The following is a 23,478-nucleotide window of genomic DNA, read 5'->3' as shown; positions in this document are numbered from 1 at the left end:
TGTCTAGTGGCACTTTATTTGATCTCAGATTGTCCCCAAATCTTCTGCACTCTCCCTTTCAAAACCTGACAACTTCTTCTGTCCTTGGAAGTCAGAGCGTGCTTTTTAACAGTTAAGGGCAAATAACACAAATTTGTTAAATATACACATGTGCTAACAGATCCTCTAGAGTCAGAAGCATCCCGCCCTGCTTCTTCCTGCACTCTGTAATTGTCCAAAATTGAATCCAGCACCCACGCCTTTTGAATGATGCTCTGTGCATGCGCAGGAGAGGAGACGAGAGCCTGCAGCAGAGGCTGGAGTCTGTGCTCGCACTCTGCTGGAGATCTCTTTAAGGAAATTCCTTTGCCCATATGAGACCACCCCCCTCCACACCCCACCGCCACAGGCTCGGCTCCGATCCCTGCCAGGTCTGCAGGAAGTACTCAGCCCTCCATGTTTTAAGAGTTTCCTAAACGGCAACGCAGACAGACCTGGTCCGAAGTTACAAACAGTCATTACACCACAACTGACTGATGTGATAATTTCATTTATTTGTTTTAGTGTGCCATGAGTCTTTATTTTGAATTAGTCAGCCTTGCTCATTATTAATATTTAAAGGTTTGAAGTAAAAAAACAATCAAGTTCTGTAGGCTTCCAACAATTATTTTTTTGGCATAATCATAAGAATTACCCCTGAGTTTAAAGAAATCAGTTAACATTCTAAAATTAAAACTCCTGTTTCTTCTATTAGAATCAAACCTTTCGGAATGATTATACTTCTGGATCAACTTTTTTGAATACTCCAGTCAAGAATAGGTATATCAGAAAACAAGACTGAATAACAAAAGCATATTTATATGGAAATAAGGAGAGAAAGCAGCCAAATTCTGAGGACCATCACTAACACTACAGAAAAACAGTTGATTTGTACTGAGGTACAGTAGTTGAGTTGCACTGTGACACTGAAGTCCGTAGCAGTCTCTGCATAAGGTTTTTTGGCTCCTTGAAGCTAGTCCCTGCCCAGCCTAACCAATGTGCAGACTACTGTACACCTATAGCCTAATGAACAGGTAGTCTGAACACTGGGGAGGCGAAGGGGAATGAGGTCTGCATGGCTCTGGCCTGGCACTGATTCTTCTCCTGGTGGAAATACAACACCTAGAGAGAGGGGACAGAAGTGGGTTAGGGCAGGAGTTCCCAGTCTTGGTCCTAGGGGGTGACCATAGACCTGCTGGTTTTTCTTCCAGCCACACAGTGTTACAAATATTACACAATTGAGTCCTTAGTTTTGATTTGATAATCTGAGCTAATTAATTGTCAGTTCTCAAACAAGTTGGAGGTTACCTTTTAAGGTATTGCTTTTCCTTAGTAAGATTTTTATTGCTTTTCCCAAGCCTTAGCTTTTGAGTACAACAAAAACATGAAAATATTCAAACAAGCAACTTTGGTAGGTTAGTTAAGGCTTCAGTTAGGTACTTAATAATTAGTGTGTGGACCTTCAGGACCAGAGTTGGAATACCCCTGGGTTAGGGTGTGTTTGATTCTGTTCAAACTATGTTAAATGGAAAAAACCTCTGAAGTGGTTTGCCTTTTTTAACTTTTACTGAAACTTAACTACAGTTTTAATGAGCTGGCAGATACAGCTTTTCAGTGACTTTGCAGTGGAGGATTAGAAATGCATGTAATTGTGGGCGATTTAGGCCGATTCATGTCTGCTCATTTTTCCATTCATTTACAATCCATTAGTCTTGGTCACAACTGATGACCTAACTGGATTTCCCCTTCATTGAGTCACTACTGAAAATACTGCGAAAGTCACCTGATATTGTTACAGTGCCAGTTAGCTTTTCTTTTTAAAACGATGAACTTTATATACTATTTACTTACATATTGTTGGACAGTTGGACAACTTTGCAAATTACACGCGCAAAAAAAAAACTCTTGGCAGGTCTTTTAACATAAGCAAATTACACATTACTCAAAAATTATTGAAAGCCTGGAAGGTTTTTAATATAACTGCTTCCGTTGGATGTTTTATTATACCTGAGCCTTCCAGTGTAACTTTGATGTTACCCCTGTTAACCCTGAATTGAGTGTGCCATGTTCTTGTGAGTTATTCAAGAACAGTAGTTTACAATGTTCTTCTTTTCATTCAAATCTCATTGGAAACAATCTAAGGCATCAGTTTGGCACTACAGAAAGTCTCACCATCTGTAGAACCGATAAGGTATAATGGGTAGATGTTAGATAAGCATACTGCAAATTGCATTTAGGCATATGCAATGTAAAATAAAAAACAGTAGAATTTCAGATGTTGGTTGAAATCATTTCAGCACAGGCTTCCCTTCTCCCTCCGTGTGCACAGACACACACTCTTCAAACACCCACAGCACCAGGACCACTTCCACCAGATCACTACAGTTTGATCTGTTGGCTTTTAAAGTACTGAAAAGTTAACAAAGGCTTAATAGATAGATAGATACTTTATTGATCCCGTGAGGGAAATTGCATTAATATCTTAATTAAAAGATATTACTGGGATACCAACTTAAATATTTAATTTGATACACCACTTGTTTCTACTATTCTCTTCCACCCTCAAAGACCATGTGGGAGTTATTTTTTTCTTATGTTTCAATGAGCTGATTCAGATCAAAGCCTATCTGAATTCTAAAACAAAAATAGTACAGAAGAAATCTTACCGGTGCTGTGTGGGATCCCAGGCAGCGTATTCGTAAGCCAAATCTTCAGGAGTTCTGGAGAACAAAGACTCTAGAGTCAGCATTGTGATCATGTCTTTACACTTTTCTGCTAAAACCTAAAGTGGGTCTTAAAAGCAACAGGAAACGTCCAGATCCATTCCACACATTTGCTCACATACATTCCAACTCATGTATCCACATATTTCACTCTTTCCCCAAAAATTCATCTAGTGATCTTAGAAGTTGTTATAAGACGATCAGTTGCAGAAGTTTTTTTTTTTATTCTTGAAGAAACTGTACAATGTACAAATACCCACTCCTCCCCCTTCCAAGACGAAATGATCTGCGAAAACCCAAGAAGAGCCCAGATAGCTTGCAGTTCATGTCGCGTTAGCCCTGATCAAGTGACGTGGCAGCTAGGATATTCTGCAGCATGGACGAAACATTTAAAGTTTTCAGGAAATCATAGAGGGGGTGGTGAAATGAGGAGGGGGTGAGTTCCCAGAGGTGACGTCAGGCTTGGGGACTTGGATTTTTGTGCGCTCTCTACATCTCAGCATCTGGAGTTAAGCCCCTGTGGTATAAACACTTCCAGATGTTTTTTATCAACCGTAAAAGTTGACACCCCTTCCACTCCTAGTCCCTTCCCCTCCTCTTCTGTTACATCTCAGTAGCACAGCTTTGGTGGTCTTCCAAATGTTTTTTTTGTTGTAATTTTTAGAAGTGAAATCTACCTGGTGATTGGTGGAGACCTCTTGCCTGCTCCACCCCTTTGTCCCTTCCAGCTCCTCTGATTGGTTAGAGAGAACAAAATGGGACCTTCACAAATGGCTGAAGGGGAAGTCCTGTCAAATTCCTGTAATCTGCGATCAAGTGAAAGCATCTTGGTTTTCGCTTCTATTCCAAACCATACAGCAACAGAACTGTTTATGGGCTGACTACATTGACCATACTTAATACTGCAAAGAACCTGTATGTACGGTATGAAGACAAAAGAAGTTAGTATAACATCGAATAGTGATGAAATGAGAAACTCAACAAATTCATACACAACAAAGAGTATTTTTTTTCCTGTTTCACTCCACACTGAAGAACAGCCAAATTGTTCAAGCCATTACACCCATCATTATACTTGGTCAGTGATAGTTTTTTTTTATACAATGCATTCACGTCCCAGCGTCTTATACTGTCCAGTACATTGGTGTTTCACACAATAAGGAGTTAACCATAACTTTAAAGGACAGTGGGCAATGTTAATTTTCTTCCATTGTTCACTTAATAGAATCATATCATCAAACCTTGCAGCAAATCAGATAGATTTGAATGTGTAAACAAAAAACAAGGTTTCAATCACTTTAAACATAAAGATTACACATACAGAGGTGAATTAAAGCAACTGGGATATACAGGTAATTCAACAGAGAGACAACACCATGCACAAAATGAAGCAGGCTACAGCAACATCTGTTTCCTTTAATTTAGCCTTATGCAGAACCTGATGCAGATGACTGATGAAAGTACTCAGGTGGGATAATTTGACTGTTATTTGACATTTGCTCATATTATTAATGCCAGAAATCCATAAAAATAGATTGTTGATGGAATAATATTGCTTTTACTCAACGTCGTCACCTGTCTCATCTCGCAGGAGAAGGAGAAGAAGTACATGCTGCCTTTGGATAACCTGAAGCTTAGAGATGTGGAGAAAGGGTTCATGTCCACCAAGCACACCTTTGCCATCTTTAATACCGAGCAGAGGTGAGCTGCTGAGCAAGTCTTTATCTGTTTTTGTATTGTAATGGATCTCGGGAAAATGATGAAGCATTTCTGCAACCGCAAAATGCTGGTTTTTAAAAGCAGAATATTTCAGGGTTAAGATGAAAATGAATCAAACTCCTATTGACTTGTGATTGGACTCTGAACTTACAAGCAAGACTCTATAGATTCATCGGCAGACATTTGTGTACATTGCTGTGCTATAGGAATCTGCATTATGTCAGATACTTAGTTTTATACCCACCCAGTTCAGAGCTGGCAGTCGTTAATTGACAGAGCATACCACCGGAGCTCCTGCACTGCATCAGGAAAGTGCATACACTGGTTCTCACTCCTACTCCTCTGACACGCCCAGAGGTCAGTAGTCCAATCATGTTGCTGTCATGTACTGCCCAGTGAGCCCCTATTGGCTAGCAGGAGAGTCACCCCTGACTAAAAGAGCATTAGGCAAAAAATGAGAGACCATTTGGCTTGTCTTAGTGTGCATGCCAGGGGTAGATCAGGCTGATCATTTGTCTAAAAGGCCTACAGATGCAGCCATTCAAAGTGCGCGGTACAGACACGTACTGGAGGTAATTGGCTACGGCGTCGTGCATCGTGACGCGCGATGATGGAAAATACCGCGGTGCGTGATTGGTTGACCGACAGGGGCACTCGTGGTCCGTTGGTCTGTCGTAGAAAGACTTACTGTAAACGTCTTTACTGTGCCCATTGTAGATATTGAATTTTACCACTGAAGGGAAATCTTAGTAGCTGAGCATAAAAAGAATAGGAGCATACTGTAACGCGTGTGAAGGCCATAAACGATATTAATTTTGGAACATAAACATACAGTATATAGCTGGTCTTGGTACTTTAAAGAAAAAAATACACACCAGTATTCCATTTCTCCCTAAACATTGTAAGCTTCGAAGTCTTTAATGTGATACCGGAGTCAACAAGCATACTTTTAGAATTTGATTAAAAGGGAATATAATATGGAATCGCTCATCTCAAGAATTTAATAACGGTATGATTACATCCGTGTGCTGCGACAGGGCTGTGTAGGGCTGTTTCGCCTGCCTGATCATGCAAGCTGTCTTGTAGCCTACTGGTCTAGGTGTGTGACTACCAACTGACAGGTTGTGTGTTCGAATCCAGCTGGTGCTGGACTTTTCATTTTTATTTATTTATTTTTTAATCGCGTAACATAAACATATTACCGTATGCAAACTGTACTGTATACAGTATGTATATGTATATTTAATGTCTTAACTGTGCCCGTTTAATTGAATTAAAAAAAATTATTTAACACGAATATTAAGCTGTTTACATCTTCCGCCTGAGAACAGTCACCCGTTGCTACCCAACGCAGAATGGTGATTGGCTGACACCATCTGACACCCCTCTGATTGGAGAAAAAAGACGTGCTGGTTTGCTATACATACTGTCAGGAAGAGGATTTCTTTCTATTCAAAATGTGTATTTTAAAAGTCTAAGAAGTAAAAACCTTACAGCGTACACAGATTTCTAAACTGATCAGGATCGTTATCTTTGTCTTATGCATAATAATGTTCACCGCTCTGTCCAGCAAATTAATAATAAACTTTATTTTATATAGCGTTTTAAACGAATAAGTAATTAGATTGCTCATAAACCTAATCACTTGCTTTTTCTTTTTATTTAGGCTCAGATTTCAACTATAGATCGTATTATTAATAACCATGATAACAACCAACCAACAAAAACAACCATATAAACATAATACCAACCAAAAACATAGATAACAACCACAATACAAAATCAAATATATCAAACCATTTTACTCTCGCAAAGTCCTCCAATTATCATAATCCTGCCCCTTATGCAAAACCAAACCTTCCTCCCAGTTTATCCTGTTTATCATAAACAAAATCCACCTCAATTTTCAACATAAAGCATTACACAAAATCAATACCTCAACACTCCATACTCAACAACAATAATTCACAAACAGCCAGAACATGTAACTACACATTCCCAAACAGACCTAATTTCCATAGCCCCGCCCCTTATGCAAAACCAACATCCCTCCCCTGTTCTCTCTCTCCCCTGGCGGTTGTAATTGTTTTTATTTTCAAATAAATTTTAGCAAAGTCATGTATTTTAAAAATCTTAAGATTTTTATATGTATGTCTTTATTTAGTGGTTTCATTAGTGACAAAGGCTAAACGTTCTTGGAAAAATGTATTTTATGTAAACCATGTTTGCTATTAATTCATTCAGGGCTAAAATATGTTCATTGTCTTCTAATGAAAGAAGGGTTCCTTTCGCCGTAGTCGGGAGCCTAGCTTTTAACTAGTAAGTACTGTACTTACTGGGTTTTTGAGGGGGGGGGAGGTGTCTTTCGCTGGAAATCTCACCTCCTACTTTGAAAATACCCATGAAACCGGTTCAATTCGTCACAGCCAGCACTCCTGCAGAGAGGGGGGTTGTACTTGCAGTGTATACAGTACATGCGTTATGCTCTTCGTTAATGTCTAAGCCGGAACATATCATTATATCTAATTTTGTATTTCTTAAAAAAAAAATCGTTTTTTAAGATACTTAGAAGACAAAGATATCAATTTATGTTGCATTTGTCTGATTGTGAATCAAAAAACACATATATTTAAACCCGCATTTGCGATTTAAATCAAAACGTTATTTAAATCAATATAAATGTTTATATTGTAATGCCTAGGTGACTATTCATTGTTATTAAAATTACTTAAATTCGATCATGTTGTGATATTTAAAAATATAAATTTGTTTGGTGCGAGTGAGGTTTTATTTAATCTCTGACTCAGTGATGGCCTGGCATGGTGAGGTGCGCTGGCAGCTATGTGGTGTGATGCAGTGGTGGCCTGACACAGTGAGGTGCCCTGGCAGCTGTATGATGCAGTGGTGGCCTGGCACGGTGAGGTGCGCTGGCAGGTGGGTGATGCAGTGGTGGCCTGGCACCGTGAGGTGCGCTGGCAGCTGTGTGGTGTGACGCAGTGGTGGCCTGGCACGGTGAGATGCGCTGGCAGCTGTGTGATGCAGTGGTGGTCGGGTATGTAGAGGTGCACTGGCAGCTGTGTGTTGTGACGCAGTGGTGGCCTGGCACGGTGAGGTGCGCTGGCAGCTGTGTGGTGTGGCGCAGTTGTGGCCTGGCACGGTGAAGTGCGCTGGCAGCTGTGTGATGCAGTGGTGGCCTGGCACCGTGAGGTGCGCTGGCAGCTGTGTGGTGTGACGCAGTGGTGGCCTGGCACGGTGAAGTGCACTGGCAGCTGTGTGGTTTGACGCAGCTGGTGGCATGGCACGGTGAGGTGCGCTGGCATCTGTGTGATGCAGTGGTGGCCTGGAACGGTGAGGTGCGCTGGCAGCTGGGTGATGCAGTGGTGGCCTGGCACGGTGAGGTGCGCTGGCAGCTGGGTGATGCAGTGGTGGCCTGGCACGGTGAGGTGCGCTGGCAGTTGTGTGGTGTGACGCTGTGGTGGCCTGGCACGGTGAGGTGCGCTGGCAGCTGGGTGATGCAGTGGTGGCCTGGCACGGTGAGGTGCGCTGGCAGCTGGGTGATGCAGTGGTGGCCTGGCACGGTGAGGTGCGCTGGCAGTTGTGTGGTGTGACGCTGTGGTGGCCTGGCACGGTGAGGTGCGCTGGCAGCTGTGTGATGCAGTGGTGGCCTGGCACGGTGAGGTGCGCTGGCAGCTGGGTGATGCAGTGGTGGCCTGGCACGGTGAGGTGCGCTGGCAGCTGTGTGGTGTGACGCAGTGGTGGCCTGGCACGGTGAGGTGCGCTGGCAGCTGGGTGATGCAGTGGTGGCCTGGCACGGTGAGGTGCGCTGGCAGCTGTGTGGTGTGACGCTGTGGTGGCCTGGCACGGTGAGGTGCGCTGGCAGCTGGGTGATGCAGTGGTGGCCTGGCACGGTGAGGTGCGCTGGCAGCTGTGTGGTGTGACGCAGTGGTGGAAATGTTCACCATGTTTCACCATGCTGAAAATGTTTGTAACAGACTTTTTTGAGGCCTGTTTAATTGTGTCTGAAGTCTGATGTTGTAAATTTCATTGTTAAAAAGATCCATGAAAATGTCACTACTAAAGTTAGCTGGTACTGTTGGTATTGTAAGTGGCAGGTAGAGCTCATATTTTAGATTTTGTGTAGTTGCTAGCGTTGAACTTTGTGTTGGATGCACATGAATATATTCATTATATGCCAGCGCACCTCACCGTGCCAGGCCACCACTGCGTCACACCACACAGCTGCCAGCGCACTTCACCGTGCCAGGCCACCACTGCATCACCCAGCTTCCAGCGCACCTAACCGTGCCCGGCCACCACTGCATCACACAGCTGCCAGCGCACTTCACCGTGCCAGGCCACAACTGCGCCACACCACACAGCTGCCAGCGCACCTCACCGTGCCAGGCCACCACTGCGTCACACAGCTGCCAGCGCACCTCACCGTGCCAGGCCACCACTGCGTCACATAGCTGCAAGCGCACCTCACCGTGCCAGGCCACCACTGCATCATACAGCTGCCAGGGCACCTCACCGTGTCAGGCCACCACTGCGTCACACATATTTCAGCGCCATATATTTCATGGATATTATGGAATATAATGGATGGATATCTGAGTTATCTTTCTAGTTCACAGGTTTGCATGCATAATTTAATTTTGAAAGCCACTGAGACATCAGGTACTACTGTTGTATTTATGAAAAAGAAACAAAACAAAAAACATACTAACAATTGTGCCATCCTACTCCTTAGTTAATACATTTTATTATTCATAAACAGTTAACATTGTTAGTAAAATATTTTGAATTATATTTAACCCTATTTTTTCTTTAGTTTTGTATTTAACTTATTATATGATAGTCAGACTTAATGTATATTTGAACAATGAAAATATATTTTTACAAGATTTTACATTAAGCACTTAAAATTAATATGGTTAATAATAGTAAACTGTAACATGCTGTAACAAGATCGGTTAAACTGCGAAGAAAATGCTTTCAGAGAAAATGTTTCAGGTGTGAAGAACATAGATCTCCAATGCAATTTCAACCAAACCTGTTCCCACACACCCTGCCCCCACTACCATTAGAATATACACAAACATTTTAGCGTTTCATTCTGAGCAGAAGACCCTCACACCTGAAGAGTGCTGGCTGTGACGAATTAAACCGGTTTTACACGTTTCAATCACAGACCATGTGACATGGGACTCGGTAAACTAACACACAGCGCCACTGGATTTGATAATACCTAACCAAAATCCGCAATATGGAAACAGAACCTGTGTAATTGTTGATAGATGATGTACTCGTAACATTTTTTCAAGACGAACTACAACATTTAAAAAATGACTTGTATGTACTTGATATCTCTAATCAATCCACGGGTCTCAGCACAAAACGAAACTAAAACGCATACCGTTTCGCGCTTCTTATTAGTTGCTCAAAAGTAATTTGACCGTATGAAATGCATAATATAAACCTAGAAACATATACGTGAGCAGTACTTAAGCACTGTAGTATCGGTGTTAAGACATACCTCTCAAATACTGTAAATCAAGTTAAAAATATCTCAAGACCGATTCTGGTCATAATGAAACCATGTTTCGTGTATGTTTTCTTTTTCATCTTGAAATAACTCATTTCTAAATACCTTTTTCACTGTTAACATCTTGCAGCAACTCTGCCACAAAATATACACTCTGACAGTTCATCCTGCTACCAACATTAAATAAAACAAATCTTAAGATTTCTATATTTATGTCTTTATTTAGTGGTTTCATTAGTGACAAAGGCTAAACTTTCTTGGAAAAATGTATTTTATGTGCTGCGGAAAAAACTGACATTTTCGTAGTTAGAAATTATGGAACACTCTGTTAAAAGCAAGGGAGTTTTTATGTCCGTTGCAGTTCTTTTGCAACATGAATATAATTATATCGTTATTAATTTCTTGAGATACGCGATTCCATATTATATTCCCTTTTAATCAAATTCTAAAAGTATGGTTGTTGACTCCGGTATCACATTAGTTAAAGACTTCGAAGCTTACAATGTTTAGGGAGAAATGGAATACTGGTGTGTATTTTTTTCTTTAAAGTGCCGATTCCTGGAACACCCCTCTGAAGTGGTTCCATAAAATCTGGTATACGGAAAAGAAAGCGTTGATAAATACAAGTGTCTTTTAATACACTCTTTGCTGTGCTCTTGAGGATCCTTGTGATATTTTAAGCTCTAGTTGAATGATAGGTGTCGCATTTTAAATCATTTTCGTAGTTAGAAATTATGAAACGCCCTGTTAAAAGCAAGGAAGTTTTTATGCCCGTTGAAGTAAAACAAAATGCCTGACAAAGTATGGCTTGGACAGATTCCAAGTGCTTGTACAAATGTGCTAAAGAAATTATACTTTGAGTATACAGCTTGTCCAAAGTCATCCATTATTAATACTATTAGTAATATCTTCAGTAAAGGCTTTGATGTATAAATATTTCTGATAAAGGTAGGTTGTGTAATTTTGTCCAACTGAGCAATCTTGCTTTCATAAAATATACCAACATTTTAATGACTGATGATTAACATGCTGTAATACACAGTTCAAAATTAAAGGCTCAAATGCTGTACATGAGAGGTTAAGCTCCCCCTGGCGGTTTTACAAGGCGACGCCAGATAGTTAGTCACGTGACACACGTGAACTGCGTGATACCCCGGTGGGCATGTCGCGGTATGCCGCGAAATACCTCACCCATTTTGAATGGCTGCATCTGTATCTGTGTCTGACATACAGGAATGTTTATAAGGACCTGCGGCAGATTGAACTCGCCTGCGACTCCCAGGAGGATGTGGACAGCTGGAAAGCTTCTTTTTTGAGAGCAGGGGTCTATCCAGAGAAAGACCAAGTAAGTAGGACTCTACAATAAATCATGTGTATAACCCCCCCTAAATTTTAAAGGGGACACTTCGGAGTAGGCGTTATTGTTTTGTGCAGACCATTTTATTTTGCTTTATACCCCTACCCCTGGAACTCTTAGGGGTGCATATGTAAGTCAGGCCACCCAAACACAGATTCATTTAATTCAGTCCCTTGACATTTGGGGAACAGAAAGTCTGGCTTGTTTGTATTTTAAATCTCATACAGTATTTAAAAAGATGAAGCAGTAGCAATAATACCAATTATGCTGTTGATGTAAGCATTTGAAGCTGTATGTTGCAGGACTAGAACTATTATTAAAATTTAAAGTTATGTTAAACCCAGTGGACATACTAAAACGGGACAGGAGATCTCCAAACCTTTACAGCTATGTGGCAGCGATCATTCCTATTCAGGCTTTAAATACACACTTTTATGCTAGCATTTTGGAGCAGTTGATAGGCTCTAGACTTGTAACTGGAAGCTTGAGGGGCAAGGCCCTGTTTTTATATTTTATACTCTTGAAGAAGCTACTTTACCCAGATTACCCAGCTGGTCAAGTGCCCAACTTTATAAATGTAAGCATAGGTGCATCACTTTGGACAAACAACTCAAGCATATTAATATTAGTAAGAAGAAATTCTTAATATAAGTCTATTATTTTCATAGGTTTATTATTTTGCAACAAGGATTATAAGGACTTATTTCAGTGCCAATGTACGCCAACAGTGTTTAGAATGTTTTACAGAGTATAACAAATCAAAGTAAAGATAGAGATAAAAAACATGGTGAAAAAGCAGACACTAAAAACCTGCCTAAACAGACGCATCTTTTGTCAAAATTTAAAAACTGTAAAACAGTTTACATTTCTCAGATTGACAGAAAGTGAATTCACAGTTCCATTATATTGTAAGGTTTCATGCCTTAAACCCAGGAGACATATTCTTCATAGGCTTCATCTAAACTGTTTCAGCTTGTTTATTTGGCACAGGCTGGTGGCAAAACCTCATTTGAGAGCACATGCAAGCAAAGCAGAAAGAGGCTGTAAATGATAGTCTGTACTATAACCTCTTTATCGTGCCCATTTTAAGTGACCACTGCACAACTCTTTTCTGTTGCTTCTTTATTACAGATGCACTTGTAGTTCTTCATACACTCATTCTGTAGAAATCCATTAAAACCTGCAGGATATTGCAGTACATGATATATAATGACACACAGGTAAGTGTGATGTAAGCATTGACCTTTGAACCTTTCTGAGCCATTTAACCTGTGTGTCTGGTACAGGCAGAGAACGAGGAGGCAGGCCCGGCCGACACTTTCTCCATGGACCCCCAACTGGAGAGACAGGTGGAGACTATCCGCAACCTGGTGGACTCCTACATCGGCATCGTCAATAAGTCCATCAGAGACCTCATGCCAAAGACCATCATGCACTTGATGATCAACAATGTAAGTGTCCTTTTTTGGTTTTACCTCTCCTGATTGGCATGAATTGAATCAGGTAGCAAATCTTACAAATTCGTAAAGAGTGAAAGAGATTTCACTAAAATGCATGCCAAGTCCCTCTAAATAATTATATATAATTAGTGTTCTAACAATTTGTCAGTTCCCATTATCCTTTCCCCAAAACAATGAATAACTCATCTCCAGTCACAGAACACTGTGCTGCTTATTTCTGGACTTCAAAGCACATGGACAAATTTGCGTGTTCCCTGAAATTGTTACAGATTCTACCCCTGGTATCGTCTGTATGGATTGACTTGTAATTGTATTTTATACAGAGCTGATCATCCCCAAAGGTTCCTAAAGCACCTTACAAACAGCAGGGATTCCACTTTGCTAAATCTGAGTAGCACACAGCCCTGGGCACCATGATGCATCCTTTCCCCACCATGACTACATCATCTCATTATGGGGAAAGGGGAGATATTACATCACCAATTGAATTAAGAGACAACTGTGTGTATATTAAATAGTACAGGCCCAGAGTGGATTGGGGTGCCCAGAGTAGCCCAAGGATTGCAGTTAACTTCTACTCTTAGGAACAGAACCCTGCCATCTTTAAAGGCCAAGTAGCCAGGACCTTAGTTTAACATCTCATCAAAAAGCACAGCACCTCCAGGTCCCCAGTCACGGCTGTAGCATTAGTCTAAAAATTCTGGTCTGAAGGGAAAAGCGCCACCTACTGGTCCACCTAAACCTCTTGCGCAGTAATCTGGTGTTGGTTTAGATGTCTGCTATTGCGGTACTGACCAGATCCAGCTTTGCTCAGCTTCCAAGTTCTGAGCAGCCCAGACGGTGGCAGCTGTTGTAACAGGCTCTTCTCTTTTTTTCCTCCCTACGTGTCTAGGCAAAGGAGTTCATCCACTCAGAGCTGCTGGCCTACCTGTACTCTTCTGGGGACCAAAACAGTTTGATGGAGGAGTCTGCAGACCAGGCGCAGCGGCGTGACGAGATGCTGCGCATGTACCACGCCCTGAAGGAAGCGCTCAGCATCATCGGGGACATCAGCACCACCACCGTCTCCGTGCCCGTGCCCCCTCCTGTAGACGATGGGTGGATGCAGAAGGAGACCAGGTCAGCATGGCAGTGTCATAATGAAGAGCAGTCTGAGGCTTGCTCTGACTGGTCAGATTGAACAGACGTCAAGACTTTTGACATAAAGTAATAGCTCTGAAAAGGAAAATAATTCACTCCTGTATAATGGCTGGTCAAAGGGAAAAACTTGTATTATAACAAGTATGTAGTTTTATGCAGTAATAGGCTGGTAGCTGGCAAAGTCTTAAACCATAAGCCCCCTTTTAATATTTTAACACAGGATTTTAAGATACACTAGTTTTCTGCTTATGTAAAAATTTTAATGTCTTTGTTTTCCAGTCCTACCCCTCAGCGGAGGCCGAACAGCTCGGCCCCCCCACCCAGCCGTCCCCCGGCTGTCAGGGGCCCAACGCCAGGGCCACCCCTCAACCCCACCCCGGCTTTTGGGGCACCCCCTATCCCCTCACGACCTGGCCCCCCCCAGCCAACCTACGGCTTGGGGAACCAGGATCCGTTCAGTGCCCCCCCGCAGATCCCCTCTCGGCCCACCAGAGTGCCCCCTGGCGTCCCCCCTGGTATTCCCAGGTAAGACTAAAATCTGTCAGCTGGCCAGCGAGAGAGCTGTCCCAGCAGACACCCAGATGTGTGGAGCGAGGAACCCTGTGCTTGTAGCTCTTGTGTTAGGTGATGTGTCCTAACTCCAGTTCAGAGATGATCTCTTGTACCTAGAACACCTGAGAGGCTGTTATCTGATCCGACCAGAACACATTAGCTGGGCATAACTGGGCCCAGCCTGGTACTGTAATGGTAGTTGCTGGTTTCAATGCTCAACTTAAGTCTCGCCACAGAGTCATCAGAACCAATTGTTATCATATCTATTTGATTTGGAGCTGAAAATAATTGGCCCCTTTCCTCTTTAATTTAATTCTTCCCCAAAGTGCTGATTTAATCAAGTCATCCCAAAATTGGATCACTTAATTCACACCGCAGCCTTATAGTATGAGCAAGATTTAACTTAATAGCCCTTCAGATTCTTGGGGAAATTGTTGTGTATTTTTGAATTTTATGAATGCTTTATTTTTAATGCTAGCTTTATTGCTAGGATGTATGTCATCGGGTGTCCGTGTTTGTTAACCATTTGTCTCCAGTGTTGATGTCAGTCTGTTTCTGCATTTGTGCATGTAGGAGGATAGGATTTTGTGCTGATGCTGCGTTCGCTGAAACATACAGCGACTAGGAGATTAAACAGGTTGTTATTATTGTGTATATCCAAGGCAACTTCATATTAATCAGTTCCTTCCAAAACAAAAGGTTTTAAGAAAACAGTAATAAGAATCTATCCAAATTATTTAAAGTTTAACTGTCTACAGTGAATAACAGTAGGGCAGTTACTAAAATATCTAGATGTTAATTTATTGGGAAGATTGGTTAAATTTAAGTCACTGGCAGAGTAAATTTAACTCATTTTGTCAAGCTAAAGCATTTCCCATAGTAACTGAAAATGTTCTGAAAGGCGTATTAGTCTGAAAACCAACCTTGAGTGACGTGAGGCATTTTGTCTGTAAATGTCAAGATTAAAAGAGCTGCTAAAACGCACAGCATACCAGCACCTTCGCTAATGTTTTCACAGACTAATTTTCGACCACATAATGTTATATCAGCTCAAGTGTATAGGCAATATTAGCCTGTAGAACCAGCTCGTCGATTTGTTCTCCTGCCGAGAGACATCACACATAATGGGAAAGCCCCGGTTCTGTTTGCAGTTATAGATGTAAGTGTGTTAGAGCCATAGTTAGGATTGTGCATTTCTGTGGAGAATCTGCTTGTGTCGTGCACCTTCATCTACATTCTTGTGTGTCTTCTCCCTTGTCTTGATCTGCGTGTTTTGCTCAATGCTGGGTTTTATTTTCCTGGCTGTGTGAGGTTAATAGTGGCCAGATTGTGTCCGTGTGCATCTGGCTGGGCCTCTCCTGCACCCACCACTGCCCGGCTCCTGTGCGTCTGTGCTAGCGGTGTGCTCATGGTCTCGTGGCGGGAGTGTGGCTTGTCGCTTGCTCACCCCGCTCTCTCACTCTTATCTCCCTGCAGCCGAAGACCCCCAGCGGCTCCCAACAGACCTACCATAATCCGCCCGGCGGAGCCCTCTTTACTAGACTAGACACTGGGAGACGCAAAGTGGGCCTGTGTACTAGTGTGGCGTCGCCACCGGTGGTGGTAGAGGAAGGAGGAGGGGGTGGGGGGGGGGCCAAGCGCTCATAGAGGCCACAGGCTAGGACACTGACCTGCCACTGCAGACTTGAACCGCACACTGCCTGTCGAGGAGGAAACAGTCATCAGTCAGGCTTTTCGGACCTGGGATCCAGAACAGATGCATTGCTGGTTGATTATGCAACAGATTTTTTCTTTTAGCTGAGACCCTAATTGCCTCTACACTTCAGATTGCTTGCTATTGCATGGATGAGCCTGCTTGATTTAAAAATAAAAATCATATCCATTTCTGAGATTACATCAACTTTCTGTCATCTTTTAATAGAGTAGGATAGACCAAGGGAGGACTGGTCTGCCCCCCTTTGAAGTCGCTATTGTAATCTGAGTGTTGGCCATCAGGGGGCCTCCTAGACTAGGGGAAATGTGATGCAGCTACAGCCAGGGAGTGTGGAAAAGCCCACCCTGACTCTAGGTGGAGTGCTGGACCTGTTCGGCAGGTAGGCAGGAGTCATCATTCTCCTGCAGACCCTGGACATGTCCAGTCTCCCTCGCTGATCAACTGCAAAACCCACTTTGCTGTGCTGAGGAGAAAGGATACCTTCAAAACCAGCAGCCTTTTCAAACCATCTTCCTTGTTTACCCATATGTGTGCATGGAAGCTCTCTTTATTAAATGGCTTGTTCTCCTAAACAGGCAATGTGTCTGTCAGTCCCTAGAGGGATCTTAGAATTAATCATTGCTCTGTGGCCTCCCCTCTCTCACAATACTCCCACCCACCACCTCCCAGATCGATTGGATCTCCTCTGTCAATACACAAAAACACTTCAGCCAGTTGATCCTTTGTGTTTTTTGGGGGTTTTCAAATCTCATCAAATGAAAAAAGTTATAATATTAATGTTTTCTTGAATTGCAACAAATGTGTACTATTAATTTTTTCAGTGTATCTAGCTTTAAGGAATTTCTAATAAAAGCAAAGCAGAGACAAATTAATGTCAAACTGAAAGGTTATGGGGATAATCGTAGTGTGATGAGAGCTGTGTGTGTGTTGGGGGGCGGGGGGGGAGTGGTGGTTCATTGTAAAGTGGCAGTAATGGAAATAGACCTAGCCTCTCCCTTTGAACTGGATTGGTGCATTCTGTGGGAGTGTCTTCTCTTCTGCTAATCTGATTGGCCCTCATGAAGGGAATTAATCATTTTTCCACCTGTCTGATTGGCCAGCATCTGAGTCTTGCCCAATCAAGACCCCTTTAAACAGCATTGACTGTACACTTCTGGAAAATTTCTCTTTTTACACCGAGCAGCCCTGATTGGACAGCCATTCCTAATCATTTAAAATGTCTTATGTAACACATTTGTAGTTTCCAAGGGCCTTTCCTTAAAAGATGGTACAAAGAATATCACAATTTTATCTGCCAGAAGTACTGGAATCAAATTGTTTATGTCCCCCTCAGGATTTAAACTCTTCTTTTTAAAAGGTCCTTTCACCCTGCAAGTTTGCCAGCAACAGCAAGCTACGAGTGAGTTGAAAATAATAAAGATGAAGTCTTTTGTCTTAATTGCACTTAAAACTTGCAGTGTTTCTTTTGGGATGCACAAGTTCATAAACCTGTGAGAAATTGCCTGTAAGCTTCTTAGAACACCTGTGTATGTATTTAGATAGGCACATCCCTAGCTATAAATATTATTTTTCTAATCATGAAAACAGAAGTAAAAATGTTACAAATCAGAGAACTTGAAGAAATTCACAAGACATTTTAAGTAAGATTTCTGATGGAATTACAGCTGGTTGAACAAGTTATGAGATCTGAAAAATAAGACCACATTTTTGAATACCTTTTCTCAAGCTGATTTTTAAATCTTGTGCCTTTTTAATGGATAGGTTAAACATGAAAAATTAAATCTAACTTAGCATTTTGTAAACAAATAAGACTTCACATTCTTAAACAGTTGCCATTTATAATGACACTGAATTGTAACTTGGTTCAGAGTCTCTAGTTGTTCAAAGGAAACTAGCAAGCCTAAGTAAACGAGTAAGCCTAACACTGTGGCTTGACATAATATAGACAGCAGTTTCTTTCCACCTCTGAGACAAAAGAAAGCACTCCAGTAGTAATAAATGCTTTTTTTATAACTAATCTGTGTGGAAAAAGGTGTATATATTTTTGATGATTTTGACGTAATCTTCCCTACTATCTATGCAATAGTAATAGAAATTATGCTTTTTTGTCTCAGATAATCGTGCTTTATAATGATGATTATCGATCTGATAATCACATAAGCCTTAACATGTAGTTACCGATCACTCCAGGTCAGAGCTATTTTTAAGTGTTTGTTCATAATGCTCCTACACTGTAACTCAAATGTGGTATTTTAGTTTTTTTATCAGATTTTTTAGGATTAAAACTGAAATCCTTTGGCTTGATAGTTACAGATATGAGTCTTGCATGTCTTGCCCTTCAGTTTTAGCCATGCACCTCCCAGGTGTGGAGTAGAACTGCAGGCAATTGCCCAGGTTAGGCAGGGACAGAGTGAGCTTGTTTTGCTGCCCATTTGCAACCCCAGTTCACTGAAGCAAAGTGGGTAGCAAAGTGAATTGAAAAAGTAATTATCTGAGATCATTAAGACAAGATCTCTAGATGTGCAATTATGATAACGTGTTATAAACGGATTTTTCAGTTGTGTCGTTGTCAGGATTGCTGTCTCTGTAAATTGGAAAAATTGTCCTTTCTGAAAGCAAACTAAAGCTGGGCACGGGGAAAAGATCAAAGACTCCTCTCATGTTTGCAGCAAACAAGAATGGTGAGCTTATATTGATTATTGCCCGCTAGTAAATTTATGGCTTTGTACTGTTGGATCTCTGCCTACAAAGCACTTTCATAAAAAGAGGACAGACAAGACATTGGCTTTGAATTTGGTGAAAATCAGAAAGACATTTTGAATACCATTTTGATTTTTTCCCTGGAGATTTCAAATGAACACCCCCAGAAGTTCAGTCAGTTCTGCTGTTTTTTAGAGTAAAGAGGAGACTTTTAAAAAAGAAAAACTAAATAAAAGAATCTTGGACAGAAGAATTACTTTAAAAAGACTAACCCATTTATTATTAGAGCCTGGAATGTATTAAATACCATATTGTATCAGTTATGATCATTTATAACCAGGGTAATTTTTGTAATTTTCTATTGGTTTTCATTTCCACTCAGACAGATCTCTTTGCAGCACTATTTTTTTTTTACTTTGGGGGGGTGCAGTCTTATAGTTCCATTCAAAACACTTTCAAAGTAGTAGGAAACTTAACGAGTGCCCAGTGCTCAGCTGTTTTCTCCTGTGGTTCAAGAGAGAGCCTTTAAAGAGGGAGTCAGCAAGACTTACCCTAAACCTTGCCCTGTTTGTTTTATATAACCGTAAGAAGTATCTACTTCTGCGTTAAAAAGGAAGAAGAGATCAGCTGAACTGTTCGTAGCTTTCCAAAGGAAAGGGGCATTTTTTATCAGTTCTTTGTAATTTCCTTCTTTCTTCAACTATACTAAGGAAACTGATAAGACACCCATTGCACAGAAGTTTGATCTATTTCAGGTTTTGTGAGCAGCGGGCAAACTATTCTGTAAACCAACATCAGGTGCTGGATTTTTTTAGGCTGTTGCCTTATCTGAACTAACTTTGCCTAGGCAGATGTGTAAAAGCAAAACAAAATGTGTATATACTGCTTTTCTGCTTTATCAGCACAGTTTGTACAGGATTCTGAAATGAGTCAAACCCCCTATGTAAATGTGAAGGGTATTTGTTTCCTCTTGTACTGAAATGGGGTTCTAGGTCCCAGTTATCATTGCACATCTGCTGTCCTACAAGGCTGTGGTCCATGCTCTAGGTGTATTCCCTGTGGGAAGTAACAGAATTGATCGGTTAGTGATGTCCCATCAAAATCCCAAGAAAGGGGGTTTAAGAGATGCTGATCTCACTAATGCCCAGAGTGCAGTCAGGAATCAAGTTGCCAGATTCAGCCATGGGAGATTTTTTTTTTTTGCTTATGTATTCCTGCTGCAATGAGAGATGAGCAAAGACAGGCAGGGCTGTCTGGAGATCCCATCCCCCCAGTTCCTTTGGGGGTGATCTTTTAAAATCAACCTAGACTGGGCTGCCTCTGGTGCATGCAAAATGACACTTCAATACTGTTTTACATTCTGGCTACTTTTGATCTACCTCCTTCAGCTCTGCATGAGTTTTTAGGTCCAGTAGTCCAATCTTAAGTGCTGGTTAAACAGAGCCTTTGAGGACAGCAAGTGTCAGAAACTCACCTTGTGTCAGAAAAAAATGATCTGGCTACGGCAGACATGCAGTTTTAAACTTGAGCACAGTAGACGTTTTATATGGTCTAGGGAAGAAAGCAGCACTGATGTTTTGGGAGGGAGGTGGAGTAGATGAGCTCTAACAGGTCACAAATTACTGCTGAGGATTAGATTTACCTTTAGGCTTGGTCAACAGATGTCTCACTGCTGCTGCTTCTTTGAACCTTTTTAAAGAAGTGTTTGCAAACAAGACTTTTGCAGGATGGTCATTAAAGGGCCTAAAAGGTTTCACGTTCCAGGCAATACAGAAATGCTACTGGGACATTTTAGGGCTGGAAGAGCTGATGTCAGCTGCTGCTCGGGTCGCTGTAGCCAGATCCAGCCCACAATTCTCACACCACGTCCGTTGTCTGTCCTGTGTTGGGAACCAACCCTCCTGTCCTCCCTCAGCATCACCATGTGTTCATGATTGAAGAACTCCACAAGTGTTTTTATTCAAAACAAAAACTTGTAAGTGCCTCTGTAGCGATTAATAAAAAAAAAAGTATATAATAAAGGGAATCTCTATGGTGGCTGGTGTCTATTCTTTGTGCTCCACTGTTGTGGTTCTCCCTCACTTCCACTGTGTGTGTTCTTGTGTTCAATCAGTTTCCTAGCTCACAAAACAACCACCTATCATCTTGGATGTCCCCATTGTGTGCACAGCTTTGACACTCCAAATAAATCATTTTAAAATCCCCCCCATTTGGCTATACACCTTTCTCTGTGCACGGCGGTTGTTTTGTGACTTCCCTTGATGTTCACACGTGTGTTGCTCATTTCCTTGGGTGTAGTCTCTCTAAGAATTCTGTGATGGCTCATGTTACATTTTGTCCCTTCTCCCAAAACAAAAAAAACAATCATCTGTTTTTTTTTTCAGTTTCCAATTTTAAATTCCTTAACCCACTTCAAACATGTACCTAGACAAGAAATTTCAGGTTGATGAACCTGACTTCTGTGCATCTTAAGCAAATTTTAATGTATTTTCTGGGATTCACAGTCATCCTATATTGTAGATCCTAGAAGACTGAGCTAAATTCCATCCATCTCTTATCTGGTGTTCTGCAGGGCTGAGGTTTGAGGTTATTTTTCTCAGTTGTCTTATTAGTGCCTCCACCTTCAGTCCTGCAGCAGGTTATACAAGTTACTCTAAAGCAGCTCAACTTTGAGCTCTGGTCTTGAGCACCAATCCTGTTAGTCTTCTGCGTTACCTGTTTCAAAGATTGGCAACTCCTGGTATTGATGAGCCAAGCAAGTAATCTGTTCAGTCAAGAGAGCTTTGGTCTTTGAGTGGAGTGCTTGAAGGGTTCTTAGGTTTTTGTCCTAGGTGGTCTCTAAATTATCAAATATCCTGGTTAATTGATTGCAATGGAATTGTCCCGTATCTTTATAAATTGATTTAATAACCCACAGCTCCTGCTGGGTGGAGATTTCCCAGGTTTAGAAAGGAAGACCCCAGTTCTAAAGTTTGGGTTTTTTTAAAAGCATGATCACTTTGTCGAATTCCAAGTGCCCATCAGTGGTCACTTACTTAAGTAAGTCTCCAAGTGACCATTGAAATCTTTATAGGAAAAAAATAATCTCTGTCCTGTCAAACTGAAATGGGTTCAAGTTCTAAAAACTGGATCATTTTTATTTTAAGCTTTGTGGATGAAGATCTGTTAACTTGCACGTTGGTTGCCATCTCAGAATTCTTACAGGTATTTAAGGTTTTAGTCTAGCACTACTGGCTCCTGGAAAGCTCAGATCTGAAAAGGTTACAGCTCTGCTTAAGTCTATAATTACTAAATTGAAACAGTTGAAATTGGCAATACAGGAAAATGACTGCCTTCTTGCTTTCCAGAGGGATTTAAGCTGCAATCTTTTCTTCTCCGTATGAACGAAGCATTTGGTTGAGTAGGGGTATAGGCAATAAACAGATCTTGAGAGAGAGGTTAGAGTGGTCTTGATAGACTGATACAATGCTGTTGCTGATTGGGCAGCAGCAGCTTCTCCAGCAATTGTGGGAAAAAGATGGACTAGCCAAGAAGGAATTATGCTGCTCTAGCTTCTGTTGTGTGTCCTAATTAAGAACAGCCACAAATGAGAGTAGGTCCTTCAGCCCATCTAGCCAATATATTTATGTTTATAATCCATTGTAATGCCCCAATACAAATGGGAATCATGCCAAAGATTCTATTTTAGAAAAGATAAAAATTAAGCTTTTCCTGCTGGATTCTTTTTCAAATCCGTAAGTATTGGTGACAAACTCGGGAATCCCAGAAGGCAGGCCTCCTCCATCCTACTCCTGTTTGCCAGTATTGACTCAAGCAAAAATGGGTTCTGACGTCACATTTGTCAGCTGCTACAGTATATGGTGCAGATTTTTAGTCCTGTTCTTCCGTATCGCGGTTACCGAGGGGTACTCCTGTCTCCCCAGATGACACTTTTATTTTTAAGATAAACGTGAGATAAAAAACGTTTGTTTGAAACCGCGCCACAAATTTTCTTACATGCATGTATTCTCCAATATCACCACAACAAAACCATAAAGTTTGTTTCCACAGACATGAGACTATTATGCAATAAACCAATAAATTAATGAACTAGCAGAATCCCAATAAAAACACCCGGCCACCCGGACAGCACAGCATGTCAATATCGTACATTTTACCAACAAAACCGCAAAAGCAAAACCCAGCAAATATATATATTTCATGTTTTTACCTTATTCTGGAGCATGATATATATCCAAAATAACCCAGACTAGTTTATCTCAAGAGCTAGAGACTAGTAAACGTTATTGATTACGTAGTAAATGTTTGAAGAACGACCGCTAGAAATAAGGCGATTTGATTGGTAAAAACCGCTGTCATTCATTGTATTTTCAGCCATTAAGAGCCCTTAGGGGGTGAGACTTCCTCTAGAAGCTTCAGGCTGCATTTTTAGCTGTCAATCATGGACTCAGAAGGGGTAATCAATCAGCACTTATCAGTGCACCATTTTTTCCACACCAGAAGGCAACTCTGAGGTTTATTTTCATTGCATAACAGCAGATAAAGGCTCT

General features: G+C 41.4%; 1 protein-coding gene across 8 annotated transcripts in view; it reads left to right on the top strand.

Moving 5' to 3' along the window:
* dnm2a (dynamin 2a) overlaps nt 1-23,478 on the top strand; it is a 98,866-nt gene that overhangs the window by 68,743 nt on the left and 6,645 nt on the right. For 7 of the 8 annotated variants that reach the window (XM_015349050.2, XM_006631502.3, XM_006631500.3 and 4 more), the window contains 6 exons: nt 4,333-4,442; nt 11,239-11,350; nt 12,649-12,813; nt 13,715-13,941; nt 14,242-14,487; nt 15,991-20,965. In XM_015349050.2, coding sequence (XP_015204536.1) covers nt 4,333-4,442; nt 11,239-11,350; nt 12,649-12,813; nt 13,715-13,941; nt 14,242-14,487; nt 15,991-16,060 — 930 coding nt within the window. In that variant the 3' untranslated portion in view covers nt 16,061-20,965. Of the gene's footprint in view, nt 1-4,332; nt 4,443-11,238; nt 11,351-12,648; nt 12,814-13,714; nt 13,942-14,241; nt 14,488-15,990; nt 20,966-23,478 lie in introns of those variants that run through there. The other variant, XM_015349052.2, reaches the window with a different exon arrangement.

This window comes from Lepisosteus oculatus, chromosome 11 (assembly GCF_040954835.1).
Source record: "Lepisosteus oculatus isolate fLepOcu1 chromosome 11, fLepOcu1.hap2, whole genome shotgun sequence".
Classification (NCBI taxonomy): Eukaryota; Metazoa; Chordata; class Actinopteri; order Semionotiformes; family Lepisosteidae; genus Lepisosteus; species Lepisosteus oculatus.
The sequence above is the reverse complement of the archived record's forward strand: the minus strand, read 5'-3'. Positions and strand labels throughout refer to the sequence as shown.